This window comes from Helicoverpa armigera, chromosome 3, assembly GCF_030705265.1.
Source record: "Helicoverpa armigera isolate CAAS_96S chromosome 3, ASM3070526v1, whole genome shotgun sequence".
Classification (NCBI taxonomy): Eukaryota; Metazoa; Arthropoda; class Insecta; order Lepidoptera; family Noctuidae; genus Helicoverpa; species Helicoverpa armigera.
In genome coordinates, this window is record NC_087122.1 from 6,342,025 (window position 1) to 6,365,477 (window position 23,453).

The 23,453-nt window shown below is 40.9% G+C and overlaps 4 protein-coding genes and 1 long non-coding RNA gene across 6 annotated transcripts in view; 4 read left to right on the forward strand and 1 right to left on the reverse strand.

Moving 5' to 3' along the window:
• LOC110374071 (guanylate kinase) overlaps positions 1 to 23,453 on the forward strand; it is a 124,701-nt gene that overhangs the window by 41,522 nt on the left and 59,726 nt on the right. The gene's annotated exons all lie outside the window — the stretch shown is intronic.
• On the reverse strand, positions 5,483 to 6,359 carry LOC110374092 (uncharacterized). Its single transcript, XR_002429406.3, has 2 exons — positions 5,794 to 6,359; positions 5,483 to 5,717 (listed from the first exon to the last, which is right to left on the reverse strand). It is a non-coding gene; the product is annotated as an uncharacterized LOC110374092 (long non-coding RNA).
• On the forward strand, positions 7,203 to 9,640 carry LOC110374113 (uncharacterized). Its single transcript, XM_021331697.3, has 4 exons — positions 7,203 to 7,896; positions 7,979 to 8,033; positions 8,455 to 8,863; positions 9,473 to 9,640. Coding segments are annotated over exons 1-4 (549 nt in total). The 5' UTR covers positions 7,203 to 7,894; the 3' UTR covers positions 9,556 to 9,640.
• On the forward strand, positions 10,720 to 11,986 carry LOC110374087 (uncharacterized). Its single transcript, XM_021331660.3, has 3 exons — positions 10,720 to 11,152; positions 11,328 to 11,429; positions 11,561 to 11,986. The coding sequence occupies exons 1-3, from the start codon at positions 10,940 to 10,942 to the stop codon at positions 11,702 to 11,704; spliced, it is 459 nt and encodes a 152-aa protein (XP_021187335.1). The 5' UTR covers positions 10,720 to 10,939; the 3' UTR covers positions 11,705 to 11,986.
• Positions 23,014 to 23,453, forward strand: part of LOC110374064 (myosin-IIIa) — a 37,475-nt gene continuing 37,035 nt past the window's right edge. For both annotated transcript variants that reach the window (XM_064043562.1, XM_064043561.1), the window contains exon 1: positions 23,014 to 23,370. The gene's annotated coding sequence lies outside the window, so the exon portion shown is untranslated. The remainder of the gene's footprint in view (positions 23,371 to 23,453) is intronic.

The window sequence follows — 23,453 nt, forward strand, 5'->3', positions numbered from 1 at the left end:
TTCGATAGTTCTGAGCCAGTAGACGGAACTGTAAGCGCGAGAACTGTGAGTGCGCGCAGATCGCGCGCCGCTCGCGCGCTCTATACGAGCCTTGCATGAGTTGCGCTAAAGAGGCGCACCAAACTATTGCAGTGACTGCACGCGCGCAGCTCGCATGCAGCTCGCAAACGGCTCGCGAGCTGCACATTCGCGGCACATTCGCCAGATGTGGACGCACCCTAAGGCTAAGAACTCACGAAGCGATTTTCACCCGCGACCGACGCGGCTGCGGGCCCGTAGCTTCTGTAGAATGCAGATATACATGTAAAAAATTAAAGCACATTTCACGACGTGTTTTACGCCCGCAGTCTGCGCGTTTGTTTGCGGGTCCCGCTGCACCGGCGGGCAACTAGTAGAATCGCGCGGGCCGCGGTCACCCGCAGCCTCGGCGGGTTGCGCCCGCGCGCTCCGCGGTCGATTGGCCGGCGATCGCAGTAGCGCAGAGGCTGCCCGTCTTGCGTCTTGCGATCATTGGCCGCCACATTTGCGGGCGATAATCTCAACCGCGACGGATGTGTAACCGCGCAAATAACCGGTCTCGTGAGTTTGAAATTAAAAACGCAGTTCCGCCACCGCGGCGGGCACGGTTCAAAATCGCTCCGTGAGTTCTTAGCCTAAATGATTCAGTCACTAAATTCAGTCAAATGTAATCGCATTTAGGAAGGTAGGTTTCATTAAATTATTTAGAAACCTAATTAGACCGTTTGTTGCCCGTGGTACTACCAATAGTACTACCAGTAGTACCACAGGCAATTTTTTCTTCCCGTAGTACTACCAAGCGGTCTGGTAGTACCACGGGCAAGAAAAAACTGCGGCAAGCGCGCGGCCGACGAATTTCGTAAGCCGACTTAATAAAAAACAATTCAATTCTGGTTTTACTAAAATTATATAGATGTTACAAGCGCTAGACCATGTTGAGATACATACGGCCGCGCGCGGCTTACGAAATTCGTCGGCCGCGCGCGACTGTCGCGGACCTCGGCAACGGTGCCATACATTTTCATAGGTTGACTATTGTCGCGCGCGGCCGACGACTGTCGTAAGCCGCGCGCGGCTGTCGTAGCCGCTATCCACGGAATTCTACCTTAAAGGTACGCTACATTGCTGTCGCGACATTGCTGCCTAGCTCGGAATGTAATCTCATATAAGCCAATAGAAATTGTACGGGGACCAGTAGTGTCGCGGCAGCACTGCTGCGGCAACACTGCTGCTTGCTGCGTCGTTCGGAATCAAGCCTTTATGCTGTCCTAGTACATACTTCACTATTTTGGTTCGGCCGTATTCTGTAAATTAGTTTTTGACTAATCACCTCGTCCGCGGAAACTTCTTTCCGTACCCGGATAAAACGTACTTTGCGTTCAGCGCAGAGAGTGTAGCTTCCTAAAGGTAGAATTCCGTGGGTCGCGGCTTACGCAGCCGCGCGCGGCTTACGACAGTCGTCGGCCGCGCGCGACAATAGTCAACCTATGAAAATGTATGGCACAGCTGCCGAGGTCCGCGACAGTCGCGCGCGGCCGACGAATTTCGTAAGCCGCGCGCGGCCGAATGCATCTCAACATGGTCTAGCGCTTAGTAACATCTTTATAATTTTAGTAAAACCAGAATTGAATTGTTTTTTATTTAGTCGGCAAAACTTCCTTTTGTTTTCATTACAATACAAATGCTTTTGAATCAGTATTGGGTAGTATCCTTCATCATTTCTACTTTTTAAAAATAGGGTCGATTGGTAATCTATTTTCATAATACAGCCACAGCAATACGTCATCCTCTTCTTCTTCAAGGATATCAATTAGCACTTCGACTAGAGGAAACGGACGAACAAAATCTACTAATTTCAACACAATGCCGCGCGCGGCTTGCGAAATTCGACGGCCGCGCGCGACTGTCGCGAGCCTCGGCAGCGGCGCCATACATTTTCATAGGTTGACTATTGTCGCGCGCGGCCGACGACTGTCGTAAGCCGCGCGCGGCTGCGTAAGCCGCGACCCACGGAATTCTACCTTTAGGAAGCTACACTCTCTGCGCTGAACGCAAAGTACGTTTTATCCGGGTACGGAAAGAAGTTTCCGCGGACGAGGTGATTAGTCAAAAACTAATTTACAGAATACGGCCGAACCAAAATAGTGAAGTATGTACTAGGACAGCATAAAGGCTTGATTCCGAACGACGCAGCACGCAGCAGTGTTGCCGCAGCAGTGCTGCCGCGACACTACTGGTCCCCGTACAATTTCTATCCAAACTAATATTATAAATGCGAAAGTAACTCTGTCTGTCTGTCTGTCTTTCTGTCTGTCTGTCTGTCTTTTCTTCACGCCTAAACTACTGAACCGATTTGTGTGAAATTTGGTACAGACATAGTTTGAAACTTGAGAAAGGACATAGGATAGCTTTTATTACAAAAAAAAAATAAAAATAAAATTATTCCGGACATATAGCGCCATCTATTGGTCAAATCAAAAATCTGCTGGTAGTCACTATTCCACGCGAACGAAGTTGCGGGCAAAAGCTAGTTGGCTTATATGAGATTACATTCCGAGCTAGGCAGCAATATCGCGACAGCAATGTAGCGGCAGCACTGCTGCGCGTCAGGCTAAGAACTCACGAAGCGATTTTCACCCGCGACCGACGCGGCTGCGGGCCCGTAGCTTCTGTAGAATGCAGATATACATGTAAAAAATTAAAGCACATTTCACGACGCGTTTTACGCCCGCAGTCTGCGCGTTTGTTTGCGGGTCCCGCTGCACCGGCGGGCAACTAGTAGAATCGCGCGGGCCGCGGTCACCCGCAGCCTCGGCGGGTTGCGCCCGCGCGCTCCGCGGTCGATTGGCCGGCGATCGCAGTAGCGCAGAGGCTGCCCGTCTTGCGTCTTGCGATCATTGGCCGCCACATTTGCGGGCGATAATCTCAACCGCGACGGCTGTGTAACCGCGCAAATAACCGGTCTCGTGAGTTTGAAATTAAAAACGCAGTTCCGCCACCGCGGCGGGCACGGTTCAAAATCGCTCCGTGAGTTCTTAGCCTGAGGCTCAATTCACACCAAAAGCGCGGCGAAGGGCAGCGAAGCGAAGCGCGGTTTGAGTGTCATTTGAATTTTTACTTTATTCCCATTACTATAATGTATATTTTCGCATGAGAAACTCGAACGAGTCGCGCGGATGCCCGCGGCGCCGCGGGACTTCCCGCGAATTCCATGAACGGAGTCGTGCGACTGCGCGGGAACTCCCGAGAATGCTCTAGCAGTAGCGAGCGGCCGCTGGCAATATCCCGCCTGTTGCGAGCGCGCGAGCGAGTGGGTTTTTTCTTTTTAGGCGATTATCACACTGCCCCGCATGATGCAGCGTAGTGCGTGGATGCGTTTTTTTCCGTTGTATGGAAATATCTCCGTTTGTATGAAAAACACGCATAGTCCAACACACTGAAAATGCATCCACGCGCGTTCATGCGGATCACGCACATACATGCGGAGAAACACGCACCCCCGCGCGTAGGTGCGGGGCGAAACGCATGGTATGGCACACTGATCCCGCAGCGCCGCGCGTGATTTTGAATGGGCGTGAAGTGTATATTTGAAAATGGAAGCCGCCGTGCGTGAATTTAAAAAACGCACCTACGCGCGTGAGTGCGCGAAAAACCCGCACGATGATGCAGATTTGCACTCCCGCAGGAACGCGCGTAGATGCGTCGACACGCAAGATGCAGCGTGATGCGGGGCAGTGTGAAGATCACCTTAATATTTTCTTTTTTCTCGTTATCTCTTCGGCTTCTTCCTTTTCAATTATGGCGATTATCACACTGCCCCGCATGATGCAGCATAGTGCGTGGATGCGTTTTTTTCCGTTGTATGGAAATATCTCCGTTTGTATGGAAAACACGCATAGTCCAAAACACTGAAGATGCATCTACGCGCGTTCATGCGGATCACGCATACATGCGGAGAAACGCACCCCGCGCGTAGGTGCGGGGCGAAATCAGTATGGCACACTGATCCCGCAGTGACGCGCGTGATTTTGAATGGGCGTGACGTGTATATTTGAAAATGGAAGCCGCCGTGCGTGAATTTACAAAACGCACCTACGCGCGTGAGTGCGTGAATAACCCGCACGATGATGCAGATCTGCACTCCCGCAGGAACGCGCGTAGGTGCGTCGACACGCAAGATGCAGCGTGATGCGGGGCAGTGTGAAGATCACCTTAATGTGCAATAATGATTAAATCCAAAACACCCATATTACGGTGATCTTCACACTGCCCTGCATCACGCTGCATCTTGCGTGTCGACGCACCTACGCGCGTTCTTGCGGGAGTGCAGATCTGCATCATCGTGCGGGTTTTTCACGCACTCACGCGCGTAGGTGCGTTTGTAAATTCACGCACAGCGAAGTTCCATTTTCAAATATACACGTCACGCCCATTCAAAATCACGCGCGTCACTGCGGGATCAGTGTGCCATACCATGCGTCTCGCCCCGCACCTACGCGCGGGGGTGCGTGTTCCTCCGCATGTATGTGCGTGATCCGCATGAACGCGCGTGGATGCATTTTCAGTGTGTTGGACTATGCGTGTTTTCCATACAAACGGAGATATTTCCATACAACGGAAAAAAACGCATCCACGCACTACGCTGCATCATGCGGGGCAGTGTGATAATCGCCTACTGCTTATGCATAAGTTTCCTCTTGTTTTGTTGAAAGTCAACTGCGCTAGAAGAGCGGCCCGGCATCGCGGGCGGGCTCGAAAAGGCGCGCGCAGTCCCGCGACTTCTCGAGCATTCCAGCGAATTCTCGAGCAGTCGCGGGAATCCACGCGCGTTCTCTACCGAGCGGGTCGCTGCGCTTCGCTGCCCTTCGCCGCGCTTTTGGTGTGAATTGAGCCTAAGGGCGAGAACTAATTGCGCGCAGATCGCGCGCCGCTCGCGCGCTCTATAAGAGCCTTGCGTGAGTTGCGCTAAAGAGGCGCACCGAACTATTGCAGTGACTGCACGCGCGCAGCTCGCGGACAGCTCGCGATCGGCTCGCGTGCTGCGCATTCGCGGCGCATTCGCCAGATGTGGACGCACCCTGAGAATCGTGACATGGCGTCGTTGTGGTGTGGTTGTGGCTGTGGTGTGGTGTGTGGTTGTGGCTGTGGTGTGGTGTGTGGTTGTGGCTGTGGTGTGGCGTGTGGTTGTGGCTGTGGTGTGGCGTGTGGTTGTGGCTGTGGTGTGTGGTGTGTGGTTGTGGTGTGGTGTGTGGTTGTGGCTGTGGTGTGGTGTGTGGTTGTGGCTGTGGTGTGGTGTGTGGTGTGGTATTGATGGCATTGTATTATTGTGTGGAGAACACCTTAGGGTGGGGCCTAGTGATGCTATATTAAAAGATTTTTTTACAAAGTGAAGTGGATCGTACGTGTACAAGAAGCTCGCACAAGCAGCAGCTTGCTGCCCGACGGCAAAATAAAACTAGACAGATACGCTTATTTATAGTAGTTTATTTCCACAAAACGGCACGGAGTGTACTTCGAAGACAAAAACATCGAAGGCGTCGGTACACCATCATCGACGCAGACACCATGGCTTGTCTGCGCGAATGGGTGTCACTCGGTGCCACTAGCAAATCTTCGTGCAGCAAGTATAGATGGTGATGCAGGGACAACAGCATCCACCGCAGCAGCCGCCACAGCAGCCCCCGCACGGTCCGCAACACCTACGAAAGGAATTTCACAGCGTTAAATTAAAACCAAGAAAGCGTTCAAAAATGCTTTATAAAATAATATACTTACATTTTCTATGGGGTGTAAAGAGTACTTAAAAAGGCCTAAAAAACAAGTCGGTCGATTAGACCCAAAACGTTGTGGAAAGTCACTGTTTTTTAAAGAGTTTTTAAAAGATTAAAGTTTTTTTGGGTCTTTTTATATAGTGTGTATCACGCAAGCGATTTGATTGTACTACCCTTTTGATCAAACGACATTGTTTAGAACACCTCGGGTGGCGTTTGAATAGAGAAAAAAACGTTTGTCAGTGCAATTTATTTTTTAAAATAAATTTTCCTTGTTGACAGTATTACATCATAAACAAAATAGGTTAGATTCATTCTCATCCTCCGAACCTTTTTCCCAACTATGTTGAGGTCGGGTTCCAGTCTAACCGGATTCAGCTGAGTACCAGTGCTTTACAAGAAGCGACTGCCTGTCTGACCTCCTTACCCGGGCAACCCGATACCCCTTGGTTAGACTGGTGTCAGACTTACTGGCTTCTGACTACCCGTAACGACTGCCCAGGATGTTCAATGACAGCCGGGACCTACAGTTTAACGTGCCATCCGAAACACAGTCATACGGTCCAAAATAGGTTAGATTATAATAAATAATAAATCGCGATGGTTCAGGAAGGTATTTTAGTTAAATTTTATTTTGCATTCAAATACCTAACATGTAGTGATACATTTTTTTTTAAATTAAATTAATAGGACAAAATTAAATTTGTTTAAACCTTTACAAATCAATATTTAAAATAAAGCTTTCCCGCGGAAAATGAAGTACGATTTTTGTGGAAATTCCGCTACTTCAAAACCGAATGTTTTATCCTTCGAGTACGATGGTGATATTTTGTGTTTTGAGCTAGATTTAAAGTCAGTGCCACCTCCAGCCACCTCCGATATTGTCTTTCCATGTTGTGTGAAAGAAAAGTCAGATGGCAAAATAGGATCAAATGTAACTAAACTACGTAAGACCGACATCGACAAACGAATAAAATCAAAAAACATAAAACGAGATGGTTTCAAAGAATGCCTGATCCCATTAATTACTAATATGGTCAAACCATTGACCAAACAAGACGCCAAACACGACTGTTATCTTTATGTTATCAAAAAGCAAGAAATAAACAACGCTATCAACTTTACAAAAGATAATATTAAAGATGCAGATACATCTGGATTACAAAGAGGTACGAGTGAAAACAGTGACCGAAAATCCCCGAATAGAAAGAAACCAAACACATTTATGAAATTGGGAACTACTGTGCGCGCAAGCAAAAGCCGTGAATTACGAGGTGGAATCCTCTCAACAGATTGTTTCTGTCTTCGGAGAAATGGCCTTCAGTATGACTGTCGCAGGACTGGTTGTCAGAACAATCCACAGTGCTCGGTTCTGCCTGCACCTATATGCGAGCCCTCGCGTGTTGCCTGCATTGCACATTTTGCCAATCCACACGCCGAAGAATTAAGTAGCATCTGTAAACTACGCCCCTCGCGTTAAGCACTAGCACTCGTTACTGTGCAACCGCGACGAGCAGTGTACAGCTGCAGCGCGGATCAACCACAGACGACTGTCCCAGTTTTGTTGCAAACCGCAAATGAAGAAACTAGCGTTGTGTAGCCGCGCCAACGAATACAATGACCACGACTGTAGGCAAGTCGAAGAACAAAGTTACGTTGGAGACTTAAAAAGCTGCGAGTATGTCAAGCCTTCAGAATGCAATATATAATATGCTTCGCAACATCTGTAAAATATAAGAATTTGGATGAGTTTATGCTCTGACTCATGTGTGCCCTTGATCTTATTTTTATGAAGTTTGGTATCAAATTGTTGGCTGATAAGAAAGTCACAAATCCTGGCACAGAAGCATTTAAAAAAAAAGAACAAAAAAATTGAAACTAGACAAAAGAAAAAAAATCGTTGACAGAAGAAATTTTCACTTCGACTAGTTTAGATGTATTTTTATAATAAAAATTTGTAAATTTTAATAAAATAAACTATTGTAAATTCTTGTGCTATTTTCATGTAACTAAAATTGAAATCACAAAATAATAAAAATATTAAAAAACACCCTCCTCCCTGCTATTCCTGAATATTTAAAAGGGCCGTTAATTTTAATCTCAAGATGTAAGTATTTTCTTTTCTATATCGAATGTGTTTGATAAACTTCTAACATCTTATCACAGAAATACATAAATGTTTTGTTTAGGTGTTCACCGTGTGGTCCTATGGTTTGCTATAAATACGAAGACTGTGGTCCTCCGGTAAGTTGATACCCGTCGAGATTTTTAACATTATTATAACTGCATGGATAGAAATCTAATAGCCATATCGATGTTCAGCTACAGTGTCTACCGCGATCTGCGTTCAAGCGCAATGGACTGCAAGATTGCCAGTTCTTCCAGCAGGGTTCTATACGGTACCTGTGCCGGGCAGACTGCTGCTGCCCCCGGCCGTGTCCGCCGTGCTGTCCGCCGTGCGTGCGACGCCCACCTCCCGGCAAGACCTACGTCACACGCTTCAGCGACTTCGACCTTATATCACAATGGTAGTGATAAAGGCCTTTTCGCGACGTCGTCCTCTACCCCTTGCCTCTTGAACATCGGTAAATTATTATTAAATCACTCACGGCGGACAGACTATAATACTCTAAAGGCGTTTAAAAACAAATTATCATCTTTACAGAAAGGTAAGCCTTCGGATGGAGGTAACAGAGTGGTGGAGGAAGGCGAAGAAAAAAAGAGTGAAAAGGAAAATCAGTTGAAGCGAATCAAGAGTCGCGAGTTACGTGGTGGCATCATGTACTACAGTTGTCATTGTATTAAGCGAAATGGGCTCCAACACGATTGTCGCCGCACAGGATGCGGTGGCGAGCCCGCGTGTCTTGTCCTACCCGACCCATTGTGTGCGCCCAGTCAGTTGGCTCGCGCTCGCGGTCTCGCCGACCCTGCTGCGCTGGCAGCTCACACTCAGGCTCAAGGTGGTGGTGGCTCAGGTGGACCAGCAGATACTAGCTCTGGAGGAAAGAAATTTATCGTCTGCGAGCTAAAGGGTATTATTCCCGATGTAGCCGTGGATAAGAGCGGGAAATGCTGTAAGTGTCCAACTACATTAGTACCTACTCAAGCCTCTGGTAGTGGTGGAGTAAAACCTCAAATGTTCGTTGTGCCTACACAAGCGTCTGTCAATAGTAGTGGTGCGAAACCGCATACGTGCCCCTGCCCCGGCGTTTCTGTTCCAGTGAGACAAAATCCTCCTGCTAATAACCCAAATGACTTTTGTCCATGCTCTTGCAATAGTTCTGGCTCTAACGCTCAAAATACTCATCCTGCTATGGCATTCGATGAAAAAACTATCAATCAAATACTGAAACTTTTTGAATCAAAAGAACTGGCGTCTAGTGAAAAAAAGGTTACTGGACACAGCGGTCGTCCTCATAACGCAACAAAATCTGTTGCCAAAGAAGAGCCATGTACTAGACCTGGGTGTATACACTGGCAGCCACCGCCGCCATGCGTTTGGGACCTTCCGTGTAAAGCGGACTGTTTCGAGACTCCACCTTCAGTCCAACCAGGCCGCAATCCGCTGTCCGGCGGCGGTGGCTTCAATAGTGCAAGAGGAGCCTCTGGACGTAATAACGTATCACAGGGTATGCAGAAACCTCACGAAATAATGAAACTGTTGACGCCTGAATGTTGTACAGGTTGTTCTGCACCGAGAGAGGGAGGCGCAGCGAGTGGCGGCCCGGCACCTGGTTTACCTATGTTGGTGATGAAGCTTTGCTGAACGCGTTTTGTCCTATGCTTACTGATTTTCTGAAAGCTTAAGAAAAAGTGAAAAATAATCCGAAAGCATTAAATGTTTAAATGTATTTGGTCTTTTATTTGCGTTTAATGATTAAAGGTCTAGCAAAGCCTAGCGACTAGCGCTGCAAAATTTTTCTCCGACTTCGCTCAAGCCATGTGAGTGATGCATTGCACAGCTATTCTCTTCTATGCTCTGCTTCTTCTCAGTGGAGCTGCAGCCTTAGCAGGTTAAAATGTTTTCCTGTGAAGCGAAGCACTGTAGAACTGAACGGAGTGGAGCAGTGGTACAGTAGGTTGAACCGGAGTGCACCGAGGTGGACTGCAACGGTGCTGCTTTGACGCCCATAAGCTAGAGTAACACCCGGTGCGTGAGTCCCCAATGAAACGCATTCTCATTAAATTTCAACAAAGCTCAAAGCACCATGTCATACTTTTTGTTGGATAGATAATCGGGCCGGTCTTTTGTAGCGAAGTTCTGATAACAATTTTCTGACCGACTTTTTGTGGACCAAACGTCCACTTTTGTTATGGCATATTATAAATGCGAAAGCAACTCTGTCTGTATGTCTGTTACGCTTTCACGTCTAAACCACTGAACTGATTTTAATAAAATTTGGTACAGAGATAGAGTTGACCTTGAAAAAGAACATAGGATAGTTTTTATCCCAGGCTTTTGAAGAACTCTCTTGAAAATAAGCTATAACCGAACTATACGCGGGCAAAACTGCGGGCGGAAGCTAGTTAATAACAATTTGGGATGAAATATTATAAATGCTTTGATTATATTATAAATGATATATTATATTATAGTACAGGGTGAAATATATGACGAGCGATAAAAAAATATATCTTAGGGTGTAATATATATTATACTAGCTTCTGCTAGCGGTTTCGCCCGCGTGGTGTGTTGATAAAAAGTAGCCTATGACTGTGTTAATCCAGGGTATCACCTATCTAATCGGTCCAGCCGTTTTTGCATGAAAAAATAACAAACATGGTACATCCATACATTCTCACAAACTTTCGCATTTGTATTATTAGTAGGATATCCCATAGTGAAAAGCCTGGCACAACGCTCTTTCTCGCGACAAATGGACAAGACTTCTAAAATTGCTGGCAGATAATAATCAACTACATCCTTTTTCCTATCTTTCAGAAATTTTGATTGACGTCAATATCATCTATTAATTGTTAAGATTATTTTATAGTACCCATACCCAATAACTTATAAAAATTGTAAAATGTAAAGCAACTCAGTTACATTTATTATTCCCGTTAGCAATCCCTCATAATGTATTTTTGGTGAAAGTGGCAGTAAAAATGGAGTAAAATTTTCAAGTACGCCTACCCGAAATCTGTTAGCGATGGCATCTATCTACAAAACTGTTCGTGCTGCTATTAATTCCCAGATAAAAACAAAAATTGATATGTTTCGCTGGGTTCCCAGTGGCGATGAATTGGGATCGCGCTTTCGTAGCAGCAGTTGCTCTGGTGGTGGTGACAAAGGCGATAAGCAGCCCGTACTAGGTCCCAGTTCTGGGGACAGCAGTAATCCCGGTGCTCCTACTATGTATGATGTAAGTTTGAGTTTGGTTTTCTACGTCTATATATATTTATTAAGATTTTTTACGACCGTAGAATTTTGTCTCTAGAAAGCAAATCAACTGATAGGCATCTTTTGGAACCCGCAGTTGCTTTATATCAATAACCTTATAATACTTAATATAATAAATGTGTGTATTATTGTTTCAGTCTCGCAAGTTGGGTCACAAGCTGTCCACTAACGATGTGTGCCCCAACTTTGAGACTTTGCCAAACATTCCCACTGGAGTCTTTCGAAACACATCAGGAGAGGTAATGTCAAATATGTCGATCGTTTTGATCATTGATTTATTTATATCTTTTATTTTCTTTATCTTGTTAGGTAGGTCCCTCATTTTAGAACTGGTAGCGTCCATGTATTATGTTATTTATTACATTTTCAGGTCCTCGGCCGAGACGCTGGCAAATGCTTGTACTATCAAAATCCGGAATATTTTTCTTTCCACCACATGAGCTTTTATGATTTAAACATCGCTTTAAGAAAATACCGAAGACCTTCTCCAAAAAGTGGCAGGAAACCCATTTGATGTTTATGTGTAGAGCATAAAAATGAATAAGATTATCATCACAAATTTTAACCTTGCAACCTCCTCAGGGTTAAAATTTGACGCAAAGTGGTTTCCATAGCAATCAGAGACACTGTTTACTTTTGTCTAAGACGGGAAGAAATATATTTTATTTCCTAGCCTGTGGGATAATGACCTACTACTTCTATAGTACTCTCACGGCGTTCTATGTCGCATTCCTGTTGGCAATATACTCTCTCTCTCACTCTCTGAAAGGACACTAGGCACGCAGACTGAATTAAGTTGATATTATGTACGTAAAATATTAAGATTTAATGAAGGTTGCGTACCTACTAGTATCATGAACCATTACATAAAAAGGAAAAACTCGGGAAAGTTAAAATAAAATTAATTTTGCTTAACTAATGTAAATTGGTTTTGTTGGAAGATTTATTTGTTTAGTAATCGAAATTAGTTTAAATTCGTTATTTCTAGGCCACTCACCCCCGCACTCAGAGACATTTAATGATTACTTAAGTCACTCCTTAGTGACAGATTCTCATAGAAATTCTACACTAAGGAACGACTTAAGTAACCATTAAATGTCTCTGAGGGTGTCCATTAGTCTCGGTGACCGGCCTGGCTACCACAATAACGGCTGCAGTTGACGTTCAAAATCGAATGAATAATATAAAAATAATGAAACGTCTTCAGATTTTTTTGCTTAACTAATCTAAATTAGTTCTGTAGGGAGATTTATTTATTTTGTTTCAGTAATTATTTTTTATTCGTCTTTTGTAAGCCACTCAGTCTCGGTAATCGGCATGACTACAAAAAAGGTTACAGTTGACGTTCAAAATTGAATGAATAATATTTCAAATATCAAAACGTCGGTGTGTACCTTACATTATGATATCCGGGCACAAACTGCTTCCTGATATTGAAATTACCTGCATTGTAGCTAGTATAATATTTAGTAAGTAGTTCTAGCATCGGCATCGATAAATTTATGTTCTTATGTATGTTCAATACCTAAGTAATCAAATAACATTTTCCATCATGAATATGATACAATGAAAATTACAAGACTATTTACAGCATATTTGTGTTTTTTTTTTGTTGTATTAATTTTTATTTTTAAAGTAGTAAAGGATACACTTTTCATATTATAGCTAAACAAAGCTAAACCACGTGGTGGCCTATAAGGTTACGGCATCAGGCCCTAAAGTTCGCACTAAAGAATGACCGGATTCGCTTCCGGGTCAGACAAGTACCTACCAAATATTTTTTTCTTAATCATATTTCGGTACTGTATATCCCGGACACCAATTGGAGGAACTTGGACTTTATGTATCTCGGAGCTGCTTGAGCAATCGTACCTACTTTATTACTCGAATCAAATTGGGGGATTTCTCTGGCTCATCAAGGGGTGTCGGGTTGACCGGGTAACTGGGTCGAGGAGGTCAGATAAGCAGTCGCTTCTTGTAAACCATAGTTAGCTGAATCCGGTTAGACTGGAAGCCGACCCCAACATGGTTGGGAAATGGCTCGGGAGATGATTTCCCTCATTCTGTATGAATAGCATCCATTTGACGATCATAATCTGCTCCTGCCATTACTGACTTTTCTCTTTAAACCATGCTGTTCCGACCGTATTAGAAACATGGTCTGTTTTTTAGAATGGAAAAAATGGAGCTTTAAAAGAAATCACGTATTGCTATCAATCTTATTTTACAACTTTAAAATATCTCTTAGGTTCTAATGAAGTTGCTTTTTTCACTCTCATTAACTAAACCAAATAACAGAGGCGGCGTGATTTATGGGTGCTAGTTAATAAACATGCTGGTGCAAATTGCTGCTCGTTCCAGCTCGGTAACTGCTTAGTTCGGGAGAATAAATGCAAAGAATGCAAAATAAAATCCAATGCATCACATTAAGGTGTTAATCACCGAAAGGCAACAGATGGTGACGCATGTGAGTATTTTTTTTCTTATTACAAGGTTGCTATGCCTCCCTCCAGTGATACTATTATCCTCTGAAAGTATTGTAAAGTAAGTTCAACTCAGTCGTGCGCGCGGCCTTATGTGTGGGTAACCCTTGTACATATTCAGTGATTTTGTGTGCGTGACAAGAGGTACAGTCGGGTACAATACAGTTATTTAGGGGTTATATACGGGTGTTTAAAGTAAAACAGTTATTACGTAGGTAATTTTATGTTTATTTATTTATAATGATTATGAATCGCTACTTGAAAAATCAAATGATGAATTTTCGGATTCGCTACTCTCCAAGGTGAAATTATAAATTCTGACTCCATGTCAATTATTCTTCTTTTTTCTTTTGTACATGTCGACAAGTAGGTATTACCCCACATCCCTTCATCAATTTGACTTAAACGTTCATTTATGAGTGTCATTACTTCCGTCTTATTTTGGTCGACATTGTGCGAAGCAATAAATTTTTTTTAAATTCCCCACACATTTTGTTTACATTATTATACTAGATTATACCTCTTTTTACATTCTTAGTCCCCACTTTTATTTATTGTCCGCGTACCCCGAGCTAGAAAATATGTAAGGAGTATTTAATTCTTAGATACTGTAAATGTCAATTTGAAAAGACGTATGAAAAAATAATGAAAAACTATATTTAATAATAAAAAGCTTTGAATGTTGTTTAATTTTTTTTACCTGACTCCTTAATAATTTCTCCGTGAATACCTAACTAGTATTTTCGTAAACGACTGTACCCATAACAAAAAGCGATAAGAACACGTCATGCTCGGACGACGTCACTGTCACACAAATGAAAGTTGTATATTTACAAGCCGACGCACACATAGGGCCGCGCGCAAATCTGAGTTGAACTATCTATAACTACTTATAAGTAAGTAATTATTTGAAGAAAATTAAAGACATCTAGGAATGTAGTCGGGAAGCGTGCAGTGTTTCGGAAGTGTTGCATATTACGTTATAATGCTTGTGACCAACAGATGGCATTGGGAGAGCCAAAAAAGATGAAAGTGCCACAGATGTTAGTTGTCATGTGAAATGCGAGATGGGGGAATTTCAGCACTTATTATCCTCTTATTTTCTTTTTTTAATGGATAAAAAGCCTGGGAGTATTGTAATAAGTTAGTCGCAACGGAAATATTTTTTTTATGTTTTCGACTTAACATGTCACAAAAGTGACGAAGCCGAACCGTTCCTGATAATTTAAATAAAATAACACATGAAAAATTCCAAGAAGTACTTAAAGAAACAACAATATCTTTGGGGTGTCTGTAGGAAAGCCAAGGTCTGATTCTGATTCATTTACAAGCTGATTATTTCGTCAGCTATTTAGCCTCCAAATACCAGAATATAATATTTTTTGCGACAAAAAATCGAGAGCACATTATGCATAATTACATGTCGCTTTTGCGTAAACACGGCATTTCTTTGCACTTGGCTTGCTAATTGATGTATGAGAGGCACTGCGAAAGCCATACATGTAATTAACAGTTGCCATTAAATTACAACGGGGCCATAACATGCATCAGAAATCAAAATGCAAAGGAAATTAATAAGTGAAAAAAATAATTGCTCTCAACAATAGTCTGTTTAACAGCTCCGACAAGAACAAGTTCACATTATGGGTGTAAAAACATTAAATCATCAGCTATACCTGTTTTTGAGTCACTCTCATTACTGTCAGGTCGAATCTGTTACGCGGCAATTAAACCAGTATTCTTTATGCTTCATGAGGTGCTCAAACTTATAATTTTCCTATAAATTATAGCCATCGATAGCACCGGATTACGAGTATAGCCAGATTATAAACCAGATGCACTGCTTAACATAAAGTACTGTTTCTATAAATATTCAATATGCATTCACATACATACTTGTTTCTCCGGTGCATAAATAAGGATCCAATATACTTACTATCTTTTACGAAAATGCTGTAAAATCACCCACTCAGTCATTTTAATTCATATCGATACGAAAAAATATCCGTTCAAATCACATATAAATTCAAAGATTGGGAGTCCCACAATGAGTGGGTTTCCTTTATCCTAACGTGTAACGAGTCTAAAAGAAACCTAAGGTAAGTTGTGGACATGTCACCCAATTTTCGAATACTATGATGAAATATTTATTTTCTTTGACGTGATAGGTGTTAATCATGAAACTAATAAAGCGAACATCTAGAGGCACCTCAAAAGTTGTAGAACCTCAGCCGATTCGACCTACCCAGATAAAACAATAGTTGAAGCAGTCACGCATCTCACTGACGTTTCCAATTTCCCACAGCCCCGTGTCGATAGCGGGACGAGAGCTTATCTTGTGCCACCTCACTTGTTTAACTGCACTTCATAATGTGTTTATTACCTAACAATGTTTCTTAGTAACTTATTAACACTTTGTACATTATTATAACAATGATGTTTTACAAATGACTGGTTTGCTTAAGGCTCGTGCAACCTTTTGTTCTTAATTTTGTGCTTGCTTTACCTTTTTAGCTTATCCGATTTTGTAGTTTGGACTTCTTAAACGTTTAAGTGTTGTCCCTTTGTATGAGAATAGGATTTCATTAATTAATGCAAAATCTTGCGTTTAGCATTCATATGTACCTATATGAATACCTACTCTCAACAATGCTATTTATTGGTATTTTATGGTAGTTTTATTTCAACCTTTTAGTGTGCTATTTGAAATAATTTTGAGATACTTTTGTCAGTCATTCTGTTTGAGTTATTTTCTTCTTGATGAGTAAGGCAATTAAACATACATTTAGGTAAGTACCTACATATAAATATTTATGATTTGAAGCGCTTTTTGAGGCAAGTTCTTAACACAACCAATTGTAAACTAGCTTGTAGGCTAAATACCATTCGGATTTTTGTAGTTCTGCAATATCAATGCTTTTCTAGTGAAGTTTACTACAAACACATTCTATTTCGATAATTTTGCTACTTAGACGAATACTTTTTTCACTTAGGCCTATTGTAAGCTATTGTTTGTTACAAGCAAGCGACACAAATGTTTAATATCTAAAATATTGTAATCATAAATTAAACGAACACGGTGTGGTATAAATCATTTCAGCGTAATAGTTAAACAAGTAAATGTGTACTAATAGATGAACACATCAATTTGCACGTCCATTGATGAATGATGATAACCAGCGACTGGTGTTACTTTATACGCACCTTGTTTACAGACTCTTATTAACACTGAACAAGTTTCCTCATTGTTTTTGACTAACTAATTAATCACCAGTGTATACAGATCGCGTGCCTGGTTGTAATCCCTTTTCACGTAGCAATTTGTTTAAATATTACGTATTTGCAGTTATTAATTGAACTATATGCGTGAAGGAGTGAATGTGTGCGTGTTACTCTAATCAACTTATACTGGCATATAGCCTACTTTTTATCCGCGTGTGTGAAGTAGTTCACTCGGGACCCGGGTAAAATCGCGGGAACAGCTAGAGCATTGTTGTTAGGAACGGTTAGGTTTATAAGTATGCACTATGCAGGTATGCAACGGAATAATCACACGCTTCACTTGTTACTAGATTTTCAATTTTGCTGTAAATAACCACATTGAAAACTTTTTAATTACAAAAGGAACTTCTCACCTTGAATAGGTTTCATTCTAGCCCCACCATGATTGGTATACTTACGTCAAATAAATATATATCAAACTAGCTTTTGCCCGCGGCTTCGCTCCCGTGAACTGACTTCTCTACTTTACCCTATTTTTTTTCATAAGAACCTTCTCCTGACAATAACAAACACAACAAAAAAAGAATTAGCCAAATTGGTCCAGGCGTTGTTGAGTTATGCGCTTACCAACACATTTTGCGATTCATTTTTATATTATAGATATGTAATTAAATACAGTGATATAGGTAAATGCATAAAAATGTAACAAAACTTTTGGTCTAATGTCTATTTGTAGATGAGATTTTTTTCTTCTAAATTTTATAGTTATTATATCCACAGCCGCTAACAGTTATTGAAACCATATTTGTAAGTATGAAGATATGTTTACTTTGAACTACTACATTAAATTTATTTTCAAGCAGGCCACGTTCAGCAGACGTGCTTAGTTTGGCTGCATTACGCTAAGATCGGGTTGCGTGCATAGAATAACTTGGGATATATTTATAACATTGTAGCATCCAAACGGTGTTTTGAATTTGCCGTAGATGCATCTATGAACTGAAATTAATTTCAAACTGTGGTAGCTTTTACATATATGTTGATTTAGGCATAATCATTGTACATGAATATAGAATTTGTCAGGTCCTAAAATTAAAGATTTGGTTTGTAGTTAGATTTACAAATTAAATTAAATGTTCTTCGGAGAGGCATCTGTATTTTTTTGGCAATTTTTGATCAAATATTTCGACGCTCATATATCAGTTTGGTATTAGGCTACAAGTTATCACGATAGAGCAGTAAGTAGCAGCTAGAACAATGATATAATCGTAGAGAAATTCGCTGACCGACGTGTGTGACAGATGACGGTGATTTGTTTTGTGGCCGCAAATAGCTATTTATATGTGAGACTTACGAGTTGTTCGTATAATGACATGATTACTGTACTTGGGAGGCTGCGAAGAGTGCATGCATATAGAATACTTCCTTTCCGTTCACTTTCATCAAGGAACTGATTTAGGCTTAGTAGTAGTTTGCAGGATTCATGTTGGATAGTTCACTCAAGTGGTTTTTTCGATTTGTAAAAGCTGTTTTCCTAATTAAAGGGAATTCCAACTCCCTAAGACAAAGATTTTAGTTAACTTGATCGTTATCTGTCCCCACGAGCTAAAGTTGAGATTTAGTAACGTCCTCAAAGTAACTGTTGATGCCACCTGACCTCCACAACCTTTAGGGAAAGCAGATTTTCGCATTATGTTGTTGCAATGTAGCTATGCAGCGACACCTTTGCATTGTAATGGCATTTGCGACATGCATGACGCAGAGATACCTACTATGCATGAGATGCTACGAAATTGTCCTGAAAGTAGGTAACACATGAATAAGATTTCCATGTTTGATATCTGAATATTGATTTCTGATTCTTAAGACTGAAAACAGATTTTCGTAAGTGTTCTTTGCAAGTTATACCGATTTGGTATAAATTACTTATGTATTTTGTTCTATACTTTTGTATGTCTGTTGTATTATCTACTATTTTATATAAACAATTTCTGTAAATCAAAGTACCACTTCCGTGCCTCCGTCAAGACGAAAGTCGACGAAGAGTCTAGCAAATCGCAAGGGCACCACTAACCTTTTCTCAAAGCGCTTCTTCGTGTTTTGAACCTTTACCTCATACCTGTTGTTGTAAGACCATGCAAATATGTAGTTTACATGTTTCCTAACATTTATTAGATGATGGTGTAGTATCTCACACAATCTCCTCTCCTCGAAACTACTTCTTGCACGATTGATTTCGAAAGAAAATATTTCGATCACGCAATACCGTTTAAATTATGATTAAATACGTAATTGATATTGAACGTACTTATAACCAACATCGTAAATCACCGTTGTAATGGTATGTGACTCGTTATATTGCCATTAGAATACATATAGCACGTAAACTGTAATTTTGACCACTATTTCATTTATCAAAATATGATTATTTTTAACTTTTTTTACAAGCTCTCTGTAAAAGAACCTGATATGTAAATTATTATTATTAATGGTATATTAGGTGCGTAATTATCTAATACAGTCAGAGGTCAGAAAAAAGAAAGCTCATTTAGAGTCTAGATTTTCGACCCGTGAATTCACTTATAGATAAATCTTTTTTAGGTAATAAAAGTGATAAGTTACTCGTATATTTATTCAACTCATGACTTATGCAACTATTATACAAACTAAAAGGGAAATAACTAATGATATTATTTATCCTATCTCTAGCTTTTATTCGGTAACACCTTCAGTATGGTCAAGACTGGCACAGGAAATTAAGGATATAAAATATATTATAAACACTCAGTAAGTAAGTATGCGGTACCTACAGCAAAATTCAATTCTAAAATCAACTATTTCTTGATCAAAGTAAGTAAAGTGCAATAGAAATTTGTATTCCAATTGGATCACTCTTCCTAAATTCTAACTACTAAGCATGCCAAACAATGATTGTCTGTCGACAATCTTTATTGGTAACAAACAAATATCAAGATTCTACAAATGTTTCTCGAGCAATGGGAGTTGTTTCTACGAAAAATGCTAACATTTTGAAGAAAAACATTGACAAGCAAAAATGCTACCATTCGGAAAATACACAGACTGTAAGTCTTTGTACCTATGTACTATTCACAAAATAGTGATGATGTACTTACATAACAAATATTGGATACTTTTCCTAATATCCCACGACTGACCCCGCTTTGCAAGTTTCAGAAACGAAACAGAATCAGAAAACATTTTGTATATGCATCCGTTCAATCTGGAACCTGACCCCAACATAGTTGGGAACGAAGAATGTTGTTTCTACATCCGTTCATAAATGAGTTCACCTTAAGTATAGTGATTGATTTTTACGTGACAGCAGTGTTTGCTATTATATTTTCAAACGGTTCAATTGTGCCTAACGGGCTATCTTTAACCTGTCCTATCGATAAAATTAGATGCTTGCGGTGAAAATTGAACACTGCTTTTATATTGTCGACTAGTTTCTATTTCAGAGTTTCTATAAAATTGTTACCTGCAGTTCAATTTCCATACTGTTGGAGCCACAATGCCATGGCAAAATGTTTGCCGGTAATCGCTGCCATAGTTTTCTACGTGCCAGAATCATGATACAATTTTCGTGATATTTAATACAACCTTGCGCACGTTTTTAAATGTTTATTTAAACATTTCTTATACAAATATTAACTGACCTTACGATATTGTCAAGGAGGCCGTGACTCATTTCAACTCAGGGTTTAATACTAAAATCAATAAGTACTTGAGCCTACGAGAAGAATTGTACATAGAACTGAACAGAAAGGAGAAGGCGCGGAGGTCAAGCGGTGCGTTTTGTGCAGTTTCGTGCAAAGATCAAGGTGACTAGACAGATAACATCTCAGCCGCTGGCAAAGCAACAAAAACCTTTTTTATACGCTAAGGTTCCTTGCACAAACCCGTGAGACTCAGATTAAAAACATACAAAGAACTATGCAAATGAGCTGTAGCGCTTTTGTTAGGTTTTGTAGTCGAAATGAAATCGGCATTATAATAAAATTCCGCGTTGTGATTCACGCTGTTCGGGCACAAATAAATACCTGCCATGATGTCATCAGTGATGTAAATTAGTTGTGTTGCAACACTTTGAGCGATGAACTCAAACTGATAAAACAATGCAGGTACGAGTACAATTGTAATAATATTTTTATGGGATATGGTTTTCATTAAGTTTAGCCTAGAACGAACGCTTTTTAAGCCTGTGGTATGTACATTATTAAAACTTTCTAGTCTCAAATCCACTCCTCTTAAGGACATTATCATGAATCACGTTCGCCAATGAATTCCGTTAACATGATACGGCGGCACCCAAAAAGGCCTACCGTTGATTCAGGCACGCTCTGTGTGCCGCCAATTCCCCTGACATTTGCCTCACGACTAGCTCTAGTAAGTGGTAAGATAATATCAAAGTGTCGCTGGCACTGCAATACATATGCTTTATATGCACAAAATATCACCAGAAGTAAAGCTGGCAAACCATTTCAATTTTGTTTTGTTTGCTTGTAGAATTGCAAAACACGAAATGTTTTGGAAGAAGGAAAATTCGATATGGAAAGCAGGCTAAAAGTCAGTGGGTTTTATTAACTTCTCAAAAATATTCATGTGCCATAGCGAACAACGATGATAGAAGCAGTTTCGTAACAAAACGCTCTAACGGTGAACATAAACCTGAATCACACAGTTCAGACAATTCGCCTAGCGCTGATGGAGTTAACAATCGACTATTATTTAATCGAACAGTGAATCGATTTGTAACAACTAATTGGAATGATGAGGGCCAGTCGTACTTGACAATAGCGTGGTGAGTGGCACTGGAGCGGATTCATTTGGAAAGTTCTCAGGTTATTTTGCATAGACCTATCAGCTAGTTACATTGTTTGTGCGTAAATGTGAAGAGATTCCCACAGTATAGGTACAGTATTAAATTATTAAATTTTACCTACATGGCGTGAAAGACCTTGCATTGCATGCCAAATTTTACTTTGATTGCATTCTCATTCTCAGTCCTTAGGAGCAATTAGTCTGCGTAGTAATAGCAGGAAAATATGACTGATTTTCTAAAATGCTAATTTTATCTCACAACGTATACCATAAATAAGGCCAACGATTCTCTATGACTTTTGTGAAAGGACATAAAGTGCAGACGCAATGAAGCCCAAGTTGCTGTCATTTGAATAAGCCCCCTTAGGGTCTATGGGCCTAAAGTGAAACCTTGCGGGACACCTCGAGTGTGCTTTCTGCATGTTGCAGCGTTAATATATCTCGACTGGTTTTCGCACTAGTGTGCAAACATTGGAATTAAAATGTTTTCTGTGTTTGAATGAGTATATTTAAATCCTTGCGGCCTTTCTAGAGAAAGTACAAAATACCTGTTGAGAATAAAATGTCAGGTAAGAGCGTTTACTTAAAGTGAATTTTCCTTGTTTAAAAAAATATATTTTTAAAACCGGGTAAAGGAATCTGTAAAGAACTGGCAGTCTTATGTAGTGCATAATATAAACGCCTTTTATCTGAATTATCCGGGTCTCAACTCCTATTTGTAATACTAACATTTTAGCTTTGGAGAATTGATAGACATAACCAGTCATTACATGTAATGAAATAATGTTTCCTAATACATAAAGCAACTGTGTAATCTCTATTCATTCTTAATTGCAGTCATTGTATTGCATTTGATTATAGGTATAAATATATGTATTTAGATACCTATTAGGTATATGAGTTACAAATAGAACTAGGAATATAAATTATTTATGGCTTTAAGTAGACAGTGTACAATTGAAGCAGGGAAAGTTCGTGACAATAAGTGTTAAGAAACTCTAGGCTTTTCACAGTGGTCTTACAACGGCAATAATTAGTGGTAGATAGTAATTATGTATTATGGCAGACGATTCTTCATGCTGCATAGCTTCCCCGCATTCATAAATACGATGTGAGAAACAAAATATGATTGAGATACTAATAAATCTTTTACTACATCAACATAAGCGTTATTCATTCCGTAATGCAGTCACGCACTTAACACGAAATTCTTACTGTATTTATCGGAACTGATAAGGGTATGACTAAACTGGCTATCAGAACGGATTTTCGGCGACCGGCGTCAGACGTACTCACGCAAGTGCAAATTCGGACAGTCAGTACCTAAGTTAATCCGTAAATAAACATGCGATAATCTTATCTGGTGCTTATCTGCGGCATGCGGCAGCCGGTGCGGTGGGGGGCGTTCCGTTACCCGCGACCAAGCCACAGCTGATTTCACATGTGTCTAACCGCGGAGCCGCGCGCCCGCTGTGCGTTTCTCTCGCGTGAAAATGCCGGCAACTTAATACTTCGAACAATAAAGTTATAAGTAATTCCGAAAGTGAATGTGCTATTGATACCTTTATATGGACCATTGATAGACCTTACAAGGATACGGACGCAGTTGCCGCTGCTATTTTGTTTTTAGCGGGTAAGTCTAAAATGATTGATTGGATGTAAATACAATAAGTATCATTTCACAATGTCAAAACATGTACTTGTTGAAATATATTT